Source organism: Acanthaster planci, linkage group LG15 (assembly GCF_054643075.1).
Source record: "Acanthaster planci isolate LZ-2023a linkage group LG15, COTS_SCS, whole genome shotgun sequence".
Lineage (NCBI taxonomy): Eukaryota > Metazoa > Echinodermata > Asteroidea > Valvatida > Acanthasteridae > Acanthaster > Acanthaster planci.
In genome coordinates, this window is record NC_141791.1 from 14616988 (window position 1) to 14630625 (window position 13638).

General features: G+C 37.4%; 1 protein-coding gene across 2 annotated transcripts in view; it reads right to left on the reverse strand.

The window, feature by feature from the left end:
• Window positions 1–350: 350 nt before the first annotated feature.
• LOC110978826 (protein DOP1A-like) overlaps window positions 351–13638 on the reverse strand; it is a 31834-nt gene continuing 18546 nt past the window's right edge. For both annotated transcript variants that reach the window (XM_087146705.1, XM_087146706.1), the window contains exons 15-26: window positions 8284–8409; window positions 7980–8114; window positions 7457–7617; window positions 6969–7165; window positions 6570–6706; window positions 6219–6328; window positions 5927–6076; window positions 5618–5679; window positions 4998–5287; window positions 4419–4657; window positions 4158–4263; window positions 351–3792 (exon numbers count right to left, since the gene is read on the reverse strand). In XM_087146705.1, the coding sequence (XP_087002831.1) occupies window positions 3493–3792; window positions 4158–4263; window positions 4419–4657; window positions 4998–5287; window positions 5618–5679; window positions 5927–6076; window positions 6219–6328; window positions 6570–6706; window positions 6969–7165; window positions 7457–7617; window positions 7980–8114; window positions 8284–8409 (2013 nt within the window). In that variant the 3' untranslated portion in view covers window positions 351–3492. The remainder of the gene's footprint in view (window positions 3793–4157; window positions 4264–4418; window positions 4658–4997; window positions 5288–5617; window positions 5680–5926; window positions 6077–6218; window positions 6329–6569; window positions 6707–6968; window positions 7166–7456; window positions 7618–7979; window positions 8115–8283; window positions 8410–13638) is intronic.

A 13638-nucleotide genomic window follows, 5' to 3' on the forward strand; every position in this document is an offset into this window, starting at 1 on the left:
AAGACAAATCGGTGTCCAAGTTTCAAGTTCTTCTGAAGTGACTTGTTGCTTTACTGAAAAAAACTCCTGAAGGCTCCGCTCGTGGGAACTGCAATGCGCTGATATCGGAAAAATGTTGAGAGGGGTAGATTCCGCCCCGACTCTTTCAGGATTAAACTTTGTTCCGTCGCGGGCTAAAGACGTCGATATTCATATTATGACAGAGTTGACTGGGTTAGAGAATCAAGAAATTAAATGTTAAGGTAGCAATGTTGGGTGCTATCATTGTTCTCTCACTTAACCCCGCCCACTAAACACTGTACCACCTACAGCAAAAATATTTAAAGCAAAGAAAAAATATGATTAAACGATTACGAGTTAGTCACAGTATGAATTGTTTAATACATGTATTTAGAAAGTTCACATAAAACCATAATCACCACAGTTTTTGCCATGTTCTGGTGGCATTTTAGAAGCAAATTACATTGTACTTGTTTTGAAGAAAAAGCTATCAAATAGATAGGCCACTGATAATTAACAAAGTAGGGGTTCACTTATTAAAACGTAATGCCTGCTTCACTAATTGAGTACTTTCAAAAACACAAACACAGCATCTCGTACGTTCCCCCGTCACCTGTAAAACGGAAACAAGTTTTCCGATTTAGAGGTGGGAATGAACAGATAATCTGAAGAAAACTTAAGGATTAGAAGCTAAAAACACATGTTAGGATTCTAACCTCACCCTGGGTGAGAAGTCAAGGGAGACTTCCACGTCTGCTATATGTTGGGAGTATGGAAGCTATTTTCCCGTCACATGTTCATGTTTCGGGTGGTTATTAGAAACGCACAAGGCTCAATAGGCCTACTTATTACACGCATACGAATTCAACTTGTTCTCGTTTTTTCCCAAATGCGCTGGCAAATACAATTTTTAAAGGATTAAAACTTTCACCTTACCACATTCCATCCTATCCACACTCAACGTTAGGTCCACCCAAAAGGTTTAAATGTCAGCTTTCGCAAGTGAGAAATATGAACAAATACATCCAAGCTGTATAACTTATCTCACACTGGATGCATTTCACTGTAATAACCTTCAAAACTCCAAGTAACAAATAATACCAACCAACCAATCAATTAATCAACCAATCAAAACAATGTCAGAAGTATTAAAACCAAACCAAACCAAATCAACTAAAAACGTTTATCAGACTACTTCATATTAATGAAGAATATGTAGTTATTAATATTGATACTATTAAACGCAAATGTGGAGGAAATATTACGAGATCGGACTGTTTTTCTGAGCTGCTCACAAGATCAAAGTGTCAGTAAGCAAGTGGTCGATGGACAGACGAGCTTAATCATTCATTCAAGATAAACTGTCTTGCAAATCAACAATTTAAACGTTACAGCAAATCAGCATAAGATGTATATACATATAAATCTTTTGAAGGCAAGTGTGTTTTAACTCTGCAAGTATGTACATATGTAACTTTATGGAAAGAATAAAGACCAACTACATTTACAGCCTTTGTCCGATATAAACTAACTTTCGTTTTTGCAGTTTGATAAGAATACAAACTATCAGTATATTTCAAGCCATCTACTCAAGGTCAAGCTAGTTACACATGCAATTCCTTTCCTTAATGAACATAACTTCTTTACCTTTCATTTATTAAGTTTAACTACTACTTTTTAATAGTACTGCATTTATGATGCACTTTAAAATTCCAATATGGTATCACTTCTTGGCTGATTCATAGAAAGGGGAGTTGGGCTGGGTCTGCTATGTCTTTTTAGTGAGCAAAGTGATCACCAATTTATAATTAAAGGCAAAAACTTCTTACACTTCACCTTGTTATATTTTTTTCTGTTATACAATAGCCATTTGTTAATACTTCAGTGATAAGATATAAACATCACATACTCACGAATACTTGTGATGTCACATCTGTGGATTTCAGGATAACTGAATTCCAGTTCAGAGTATAGTGAATATCATTGTTAAAAGCTAGATAATTGTTGAATACCAGCCATTCTTGGTTATAATCCATGACGCTTAATTCTTCACCATCACATAAATACCAATTAAGAATTAAGATGTTCTTTAAAAAATGATGAAACTAAAATCAAAGCTTCCACTTACAATGGTAATATGTACAACGCAATACATCATATGAGAAAAAGGCTTTCTGACCTTTAACTTCAGGTCCAAAAGTAAGGTCAAGAGCTATGGCAAGCCCTATGAAAAATAATTCTTCAGGGTTTTATAATTTGCTTTTTTCAGCAGGTGATTCCATGGCATACAACGGATTATATAATATTACAATCTTGGCTGTGGTTAGTTTAGGTAGGAATGTGCAAGACAGAGTAAGTAAGATATAAAATGTCAAGCAAAGACTTAACTTTTACAATAATTCTGCAAGGAAATACCAAGCACTTGCAAAAAGACTTGCACCAATTTTTTCCCAACATTCTGCACAGTTTCAATTGTTCTTATTGCACAGCATTAGCATTTTTGAATATTGCTATTCAACTTTGGTTACAGTGTTAACAATGCACAAACTGTATTAAAGCTTTGGTCAATCTGGAAAAGGAAGCCAAACTATTTAAAGTTAAAACTTACACAAAATATTTTGTAATTATGCATTAAACTTGATAAGCCTGCAATCAATGATTTCCAACTTGACTCTTTAGGGAATTAACACACAATATGAATGTTCCAATGAAATCTGATGAGTTAGCAGGACATTTGATTACATGTCATTTACATGTTTACAGTGCACACTGCATTTGAAATTCCAAAAAGCCCAAAAGTTTGCATTTGTTGGTCAATTTACAGCCCTGTAAGTATTTTTTCAATGCACATTTACAACTGAAGTTCATAAATTTTGACGTATATGCATATGAGTTGCATTCAAACATAAAAAATCATGCAGTTGGATTACATTTTTCAAATCCGTTTCACCTAACCACAGGTGTCACAATAAATGATTAACCTGGCATGAGAAAATGCATTTATGCAAAAGATTCACAGCACTGTACATGAAAATGATAACATACTGGATTACACTGAAGAGAGAGTTGGTGTTTACTTTTTAAACTGTTTTGATAGTCCGCTGAGGTCAAACACAAGCAACATACATAATGGATCACGCTCTTATATAATGATATAATGATTTGCACATGTGTAAGATGGATCTGGAGAATGTTACGCAAATGTACTTTAACCCTAACAGTCCCAAATCCTCCAATGTTAATATGATTTTACATACACCCTAGGGGGTTAGGGTTAACTTCCTTGTTTAATCTGGCACAAAAGCTAAAATACCAATGCTTTGTGAAGTAACAGCTGCAGTCAAATCCAGATGATGCTTTGAGCTTGCTTTGTTACATCAAACCAAGAAACAAAATGTTTCACATTTAACCCTGTGCATAAGCACCCATCAAAGTTAACACAGTTTGAAAAGCATTCATAACTGAAGGAATTACTAACATAACCTGAGTCTGTTAGGAAGCAGCAAGAGGTATTAAGAAGTCTCTCTCCATTAGTTTCTCGATTAAGTCCAACGGTGGAAGATCTTCAACATCAACCAAGTCTTCTATCTTCCATCCTCTTCCTGATGACGAGGTCTTGACTTCTCTTTCAAGTTGAATGAGGTCTGGAATCTGGTTGACCAGACTGGTGTCAGACTCTGGGCAGATTGTATTGAAGAATGGAAGGAGTTCCTCGATGGATTTGATCTGATACATTGTCAAGAGTGGTCGACCTGGGGAAACCTTCAGAGCTGGCCCATCCATGCCATTCTCCTGTCAAACAAAGATAACAAAAGTCAGTATCAGGATGCTTCTTAAAGCCATCACAGAAAAACTTGGATGCTGACCTGTGAGCGAGTGTGGATAGTTCTCACGAAACCTTGATTTTTATTGCCAAGACTACAGAAGTACAACATGGCAGGTCTTGTGTCTCTTGGCTCCATGTAGACAAAAATCCTTACCATTGACAAAACGCAACTTCCATAAAATGCAATGATGGAAAATGGTTTACAGAAGTATATGTGAACCTTTAGAATAGTGCTGTCACTTCTAGCTTAGTTCAAGGGAGCAGGAATCTTGGCTCTCAATACAAGGCAAAGAGCACCCTCTGGAGTTCACGTACCAACCCTATAACCTACCTGCTTGTATCTAGTTCTTAAGAGCTGAGCAGCTCTTGACACATGAGGTACAAACTGCATTGGAGAATCCTTCTTTTTTCCTCCTCCAACAAATGCCCACTTGTACCTGAAACGAAAAAGTCATACATTCCTTAATCTAAACCTTCTGGTCAATAAGCACACAAACTGTCTCTACTGAGTAGAGAGTCCTTGAAACATAATATTTTATCAACTGTGGGTAGAGAACCCTCATCTTTACATACAAAAAGTCTCAAAACTTACACTTGGAATTGTGGTAAACTCTCGGCAGGCAAACAGATGGCTAGATCAAGCAGCTTACAGGCAGCTAGATACAATCCTAACCACGGCTTGGCTACATTGCTCAGTGTCTGTGGGATGTTGCCATTACCACCAAGGAAGAAACTAGCAAAATCTGTACTTGTAACTCGCTTGATGACTGACTTCTTACTACTTTCAGGTGTGCAAGTAAGCTGCTCTTCCATGTGAAGAAACACTTGTACCTAAGAAGTGAGGAAGATGATGACAGCCTAAATATCTTCACTGTAACTCTTAAAGGGGTGATAGTATTACCAAATGGTCTTCACTGCTACATAATATATCACACATTTTCTGGTAGTTTCTTTAACAATAACTTACATCATACATATTTAGAAGAGAAACCAAACTGCCAAATTTGTTTCCAAACTACAGTACATTTAACTTATTTTGCATTCACGGGGGATAATTCTATTTCTAGAGATGTTAACATATTCATACATGTAGCATCCATACTGTCGCTTTAAATGGATGAAATCACAGACAAGGACTGAAGCTTTGTTAGAGAGGACAATACCAACTTACCAGCTCAGATATAACAGTTGGCCAAAGCCCAGTCAGATGATGAGGTGAGATGCGTAGTAAGAGCACTCTGAAGCAAACAAAGACTTGTTCATGTACCGCAGGCCCCTGACTTTGTCTCAAATTCTCTGCTAATCGCTCTTGGATATCAGGCAAGAAACGAACATACTGGTCTGTCTCACTGCAAAATATGGTGAAACTTAGGCGCTTCAGAAGCTGAGCTCGCTGGTCAATCTCAGCTTCCTTGCTGGTGAAGAGGTTGAGAGAGGTGTTCTGGAAAGCAGCTACTCGAGCTGGTGGATGAAAACAAAGGATACAATTGTGATAGAAAGCGATCATGAGGTATGATGAATTGGTCCTGCATTTACCAAATCTGGAGACAAATACTATCCATATCTGAAAGAAGGCTTGGTGGTGATGTGGCATCTCTCTCCTTTGTAAGAGTGAGTGTCCTGGGAAAAACTGGTGTGTGTGTGAACTCCACGTTTTGACCAGGATGATCTATGACCAGAGTATCCTGGTCAAGGTAACTGATCAAATTGACAATTCTATGAGACTTAATGTGTCCATTTGGACTTGAGTACAATTTTAACCTGAGGTTAAGAATCATGTCAATAACTTACCCATGAGATCTCTGTAGGTTGTCTTATCATGTGTCATTAGATTATCTATTACAGGTAGCCAGCTACAAAAAAAATATTAAAAATCAAAATAACTGACCATGGTACAAGTGAAGAAGACTGAAATATTTGACAAGAGATACCTTTTATTGTTTCTGTTGTCACTATTTCAACTTTGGTTGATCAAGTACAGATTCACAGATCATGAAATGTAAATGGAAGATTTTAAATGAGCAGATATGGACCAACTACACAAGTGTTTTCCATTCAACCATAATTCTCCTTGTGGAATCCATACATTATGATACTTACTTATGTATGGATACAATATCTACTTGGAAGAAGGACGGGTCTAACAGCAGATCAAAGGCATCTTTCTTCCAGGATTTCCGTGTGTATTGATATCCACTCAGACTAGCTAATAAGGCAGTGCAGGCACGGAAACTTGGTGTGTTGGGAGAACTGTGTAAAATACAAGCATAAAATGGATTAACAAACTTGTCAATAAATGCAGTACAATGCTCTTAATGAACACTTCTGAGTACTGACAATTGGAACAATGATTGGAGACAGCTTATATTAAATAGCAAGATATAGGGCATACCTGTGGTTCTTGAGGTAAGGGGTAACATTGTGCATAATTGATGTCAATAAAGGCACAACTTTGTCCTTCTCATCACTACCGTAGACCATGTCCAGCAATGTTGCCAATAACTACAACAGATAAGTCATAAGTTAGATTTAATGCCTTAACGTCGTGAAAATATATATTTTGAAAGGATTACATCACACCATGGAAGCACGGTATCAGTTTAAATGCAATTTTATCGCAGTGGGAATCTTAATTTTGGAAGGTGTCAAAAGAATTTGAACTTGAGCCCAAAAATACGAAAACTGAATTTCAGCTTAAGCAGTTACCCATGCATTCCCAAATGGGTGGGGGTCATCTTCTTACCTCTGCCAGTAGATTGAGTGCTTGTACACTATACTGTGAGTAATTCTTAGGACTGTTAGTTGGTGTACCAGATGGTGTAGAGGGATCTGTGGTGGTGACTGAGGTCATCTCAGATGTGGAATCACCTCCATCTGGCTCTGAAGTTACAAGAGGAAGGAAAGTAATCAGATATGCAGGTTTCCAATCCATATAAATGGACTGGAAACTACACATTGAAAATAACGACTATACCAACATTTATCATTGCTTTATCTTGAGAAATAAACATAGATCTGAGTGTAGGTTACAGGATGTCCAAACATCACCAAACAAATCACCTAGGAATATTTTAATCACAGACTGTGCAGAGAAGGAAAGATTTTCTTGATCAAATCCAGCCAAACTGAATCAGATACTTACCATCAGTCTGGCTCACAGTCTGCTCCTGTGGGTTGATCTTCACTGAGACATTCCTTCGAAGCCAAGTTGATTGTTCCAAGGATGAGCCAGCAATAGTATTACAAGCTTCCACGAGACGCTGAGTTACCTCTTGAAGTTCCTTCTGATCCTTCCGGTCTTCAAAGGCAGGAATCTTATGAACTATCTCACTTAGAATACTGAAAAACCAAATTGTGTAAAAAAAATAAGACGATGTCATGAGTGTGAACAAAGAAACCAAGAACCTCTAAATCAAAATTTAGCAGAATGTGGTTGCTTACACTAAGTCCACAAAAATGTAACAACTTGAAACATACCATTTTGAAAACCATCATTACTTTGCATGGGGCTTAATGTCCCCATTTCTTTTAATGGAAAAAATGTGTCGTTTGGTTACTGCAACAAGTGAAACAATGTTGATTTGAAGACATTCAAATTGATCTTATAGATGTCAATCTGCCTCCTCTCACCGTAAGAGCAGGAACTGTCCTGGTGGTGCTAAGCCAAGTTGTAATCCTTCCTTCAGAAGAGACAACAACGACTGCCAAGAGTCCCTAACTGACATGATGGACATTCGACCAATGTAACAGAATACAAACTGAAGCATGCTAGTCTCTAAACCAGGCTGATCCTGTTATACACAAAGAAAACGAACCTCTGTCACACACAATAAGTGTACCTGACTGTTAGGGTTAAACTACACAGTAAACTGCAGTCTAATCACATCCATTACCCTAACAGTCCTCAATCCTCCAACAGGTGAAGGATTGAGGACTGTTAGGGTTAACTGACTCCAAACGGTGTCAATATTTGACTTGACTGGGGCTGAATCAGTATCTACATACAGCCTACATTTCAAGATAATAATATTGAATTTATATCATTAACAACAAGCTTTCTCTTTCTGTCTGACTGATATTGCTTTGACAATGCCGACATCCCACATGACCGGATGGGTACATGAATATGCACATCACAGACTTGTGGCTGTACCTTGTCTCTGATTGTGAATGGTGGAGCTTTCAAGACTTGCTTGATGGTCTGCATCAGTGTGTCTGTAGGCATAGCTCTGATTGCACTCACTAACTCAACCAAAACAACCTGGTCCTCACAAGCCTGGCGAACAACCTGCAGACATAAAACAAGTCCATGGGATCATTTCAAAGAGAGTTTCCCTGTTCTTAGTTATTTTATGGGTATGCATGGAACATTATATCACTATACTGTAGCTATATGTAAGGACCAACCAATCAGCAGTCAAGATACTAATCTGATTGAAAATGTATTTTCTACTCACATTGGTTTGTTTGGCTCCACTTTTCTTTTTCCAATCACTCCAAACCACACCAATGGCTGCCATTAAGTTGACAGGATGATGAAGAGCAATTGGACTTAACAACTCCAAAATCTGCTGTCTAGTACCCTGTTCAAACCAAACAAAAGATTTGTCACCAATATGTCAGTCTGGTGCCCTGACATCACAAAGCAGAGGTTATACAAGCATAACAGATACCATCCCATTTATTGGAAGAAATCGGTTAAACCTCTGGCAAAATGTCAAATATTTGTAAAATTCATTGTGGTTAATAGGTTAAGATCTGTAAGCACAGACATTGCTTCACTTTACAGTCTGAAGAATTTGTGTTCGGTACAAGCTAAATGTATCTGATATATAGTCCCTACGGGTACATGTAGATTCCAAAGGGAAATGGGCTTACATCTAACAGTCTAGACCAGAGCATTGAAATAACCTACTGTTGTCACACAATTTAATACAAAGTTTTTCATAGACAGTAAGAGTTCACATTTCATCATTGAAGGTTATTTGCATAAGAAGTCAAAGTACTGCTTACATGCATGTGTCTCAGCTAAAGTCCTTGGCTACCAAAACCTGAGTATATGGCAATGCTATGTGTGCTTGAACAATAAATAATGATCAGATTAACGTCATGTGTATAATGAATACATTAATGTGTTGCGTTTGGCAACATCTATTCATGTTCAATTGTACCCAATTTTCATTAAATGACGTCACTACGTGAGCAATGCACAGCTCTACAGCTCATCAAATCAATCTTATGACCAGGCAGAAGTTGTGAAGCTTTCTCCTTAGTTATGATTAGTTTAAACACAGAGTAACAGATTCTATACTTGCGGAGAGGAAATCACAACACAAGTCTTAAATACGGATTCAAAAAATAGTTAGTAAAGATGAAAAGGCAAAACATGTTAACTTTGCAATGGGTTAACAATTAAATGGCCACTCGAACAATAATTACTCAAAGGCGGATGCACAAAGGCCAATTAGGAAGAAATTTGACACTACAAGAAATTAATAAACCAAATAATCAAATTAATCTTGTTTCTTATTTAAATGATAAAGAACAACAAAAAATAAACTAAACAATCAAATTCATCTTGTTTCTTTTTAAATGATAAAGAACAAAACAAACAGAAAGACTAACAGATGACTTGTCATTTATTCTCTCCCATTTTTGAAACAGGCACAAAAAAAATCAAAACTTTGTAAACACTAATCCTACTAGTCGCAAATCCTCTGATATCTATATGATTTTACATACACCCTAGGGGGTTAGGGTTAAAAATAACTAAATGGAGTGATCGTACAGTATTATCATTAATGTTCTTGCTGGTTAACCCTAAAAACTCATGTGTTGTTTTATTTTGGAACCCCCCACCAAAAAAACCCCTTGGTTGTTACATGCTTAATTGCTCTGAAACTACCGTATAAATATACTCACTAAATGTATGGTATCTGTAGAAATGTGAAGTTTGAAATCAATATGACATGGGGTTTGATGTTAAGGTCATTTAAAAATCATGGTCTCACTTATGTTGGGATGTAAGCATTGAGCACTTGGTACGTCATTGGAAAAGTATAGATTTTTTGGCTGACCTGTATTGGAAAAATGTGAATGGCATGAAAACAGCCTCTTTGACTTTTACAAAATTTGGGTATAAATGACCAAAAGGTGTTACTGGAAAACTCCTGTTTTGCGTGTGGAAATGTCAACTCAGACAATATTGGAGAAAATGGTGCACGTGTGGGTGAGGGGCATATTCTCCCCCTCCCCAGGCTCTTAAGGGTAAAGCCACATCTGGATTGTTAAGGAAGTTAATAACCTAAGCAAGAAAACTGTTTGCTTGCTGCTGAAAATATGAAGACTTAACGAGACAAGTTAAAAAACAAACAGTTAAACTGCTGGTAGAAATTTCTGGCAAGGCATTCATGAAAGCATCAAGTACTGGTATAAAATAAACAAAAACATTGAAGTACAGTGTTTTTGTAGTTTTGGTAACAGTTTAGAAATAAGATGGACTAGGAACAAAATCTACCTATAGTCAAAAATCAAATTTCTTTGTAACTGTTCCTAGGCATTAATAGGGCAGACAATAAATAGAATTGCATGCTCAACTGTATTGAGAATTAAGATGTTTTTAAGGAATATACATGTACAACACTGCATCTAACAGCCACATGATCATGCTAGGATACACTGACTTTTTTCTGTGGTCAATACCGTATCTCAGCCAGGGGGACCTCCCAGTGATAAAATCTGATCAAATTTGGCAACCTAAATTGGAAGCCATTACTTCTGGGGTAGTACCATATATCAGACCCTAGAACAACAGATTCTAGTACATTGTATGTATGCAAACAGAGTTACTGTGGTGAACAGTGGTGATAAGTTGAGAACCTCTGAGGCTTATCCCACTGCTGCCACCTTTTACTGGTACGCAAACAGTAGATGTATACGTGTGTATCCTAGCTTCTTCATGGACTACTATATTGGTTTAATACATGTAGAATTCTGTCAATAAAATGGATGCTGTTCCTTACCTCAGTGGATAGCTGATAGGAAAATGCCATGGAGAGATAATGCAGGAGAGAAGTAGTTATTGTGCTAGTTAGTGAATGTACATGTATTGAATATCTGGGGTAGGTGTACATGTCCATGCCCATCTCAACGGAAAGGTACAATGGTAATAATAATGTGTTGTCTTTTAAATGTGTTCCAATTGCGTTGTACAGGTACCTGCAGAGGTCACAACTCCTTTGACATTGTGGGAATACCTTGTAACTTGCAGTTCAATGTGCAGTGTTGCTTCAGTTTTAATGCTATGAAAAGGAGTTGAGACCTTAAAAAAGCATGCAAATGACACGATTGGCTCACACCATCAGGTAAGTACTATCAGGTCTTAAGAGCAGGAGAAAATGGATCTTAAATTTGGGCATGGCTTTACTTCTGAAATGAATCAACATTAAAGTCATTGGAAAAATTATTTGAAGCTCTGCAGACCTTTTAGTACAGAAAAAGTTGACGCATGTGAGGCTTTGAGAATAATGGTACATGTATACCTGGGTTTGGGATTGACTGGAAACTAGATGTTAATGTATATGTACATGAAGATGGACTATGTACAGTATGTGAATGCCTATGTTTGAAGGAGGAAATCTACCATCTATATTTCAATGACCACGAAGAGGAACCAACATCAGGGGAAAGTAAACAATACCAGCAAGATGATTGATGCAAACACTGTTCAAGAACTCAAAGACATGTAAACTTAAACCCTCATGAAATGTACGTACTGTCTCCTTCTTTAGTCCATGGAATGTATCCAGGATCAACTGAACCTATTTGGGAATTTTTGGGATGTTTAGCTCCATATGAGAACAAGCTCCAATCCAAACATAATTTTTCTCCAGAATGGAAAGCAACATTTTGGAAAGAAACAACAAGACCTACTGTTATGCTTGTAATTCAGACACTAAAATGTCTGTAAGAATCATGGTCCTGCGAACTGAAATTCAAGCCTTGCAATGCCTGACAACTTGTATGCTGTCACAACTGGACACAAAACAAACCAGTTGTCCTAATCTTCTGTCTAGACAGAAATCATACAATCACTAAACTGACATCATCAAGATACAAAAGTCTGCTCTGTGATTAAGGCTACTCAGATATTCACACTTGTTTACCGCAGACATTCATAAGGTGAACAGTCCATTTAGATTTCAATATGCGGTTAAATAATGCTGAAAATGTTACACTTTGAAAATTCCTTAAGGTTAAATTTCTTTGCAGTATGAAGTTTTCTTTGAAATATTTAATGCACGGGATTCACAATGTTCCACACTTTCTACTGAATGACATGCTTGTAGCTCAAATTTCAAACTTGAAATGAAGATGTACATTGCACATGTAAGTAGGGGCACTGGGACTGTATAAATGGCATGCACTGTATCTAGCACAGCCAGGGCTCATAGTCTAAGGCTGCATCCGAATCTCTTGTCAAGAGCTAGGTTTAGACTTTCACTCCACTGGAAATGTGTGGAGACATGCAGAAAATAGACCTAGCTGTAGCTCTGGAAGCCAGTTTCGGACATGGCCTAAGTCTACCGGTACCACAAACAGATGACATCATCCACTAAGCACCAATCCTAACCATGCATTTATTATACATGCATGCATTTACCACAAATTGGGACAGTTTGTCTGTTATCTCGATTAACTGAAGAGTTATGGCCTAAACTACCCATGGCGTTCAGAACGTTTAAATGAGTGTTCAACAACATTGTGATCAGTGATCTGCAAGTAAACTACATGTACTTGTTGTTACTACAAATTCTTCCTACTAGGTGAGAAATGCCTGAAAATCTCTCGTTACACAAATAAAAGTAGAAGAATAGAGGTTTGACACCAAACAATGTAACAGTACCAGTATTGCAAGTGTTAAATTTAGTTACAGGTTTTGTCCTTACACCAAGTACATGTATTCATGAATGCTGTATACTCAGTGCTTGTCCGAGAGCTTGTGAAAAAAACTTCATCTTGAAATAACTTTGTGGTACTCGCTGCTGATACTCTCTCGGTACTCTTTTGTGGTATCTGACCCAGCTGACCCTGGCAAGCTCTATTATTGAGCAGTTAAGATGTCTGCACTAGTAACCAGGAGGTTGTGGGTTTGAGTCCCACCTGAGTAAGCTTGTGAATTTTTTCCAAAGCTCTTGGACAAGCAATAAGTATACAGTGTTTATGAACATATGTTGGGGTAAGGGTAAAACCTGTAATTAAATGTAACTGTGCTAGGAAAAATTTCATAGGTGAATTTATCTATGCATAAAACAACTACGCGACAACTACAAAAGCTCAAGGATCTAATTGCTCAGCTGATTCCTTCTTCTAAGTTCAATATGTGTTTGAAGCTAAGGTTCTGTGAGATGAACTCTACATGTACAAGTAGGGTGGGATTGGGGAAGTGTTCTTGTACATAACTAGCATTCATGAAGGGTTCCTTTAAAAATCATGCAATAAATTGTTGGTTCGGTGTATTTCTGCTCACATCAAAGAACCAAACATGGGATTAATACAAAACAATATCCATATGCCAGTGTTGTTTACAGTACAGCAATAAATAAGTATTCAGATCCTACACGACAAACATTTTTTACAGGATCTGTAGATGTGGGTCTAGCAAATTCACTTTTAAGACTACGTCAAATGGTAATTGTTTGGCACCTATAGACACATCTGAGCCTAGGTGTATGGCAGATGCAACACTAACATTTCTTTTAGTGACAATCACATTTTGTCCTTATACCACTAAAGCGCAATGACGCATGACG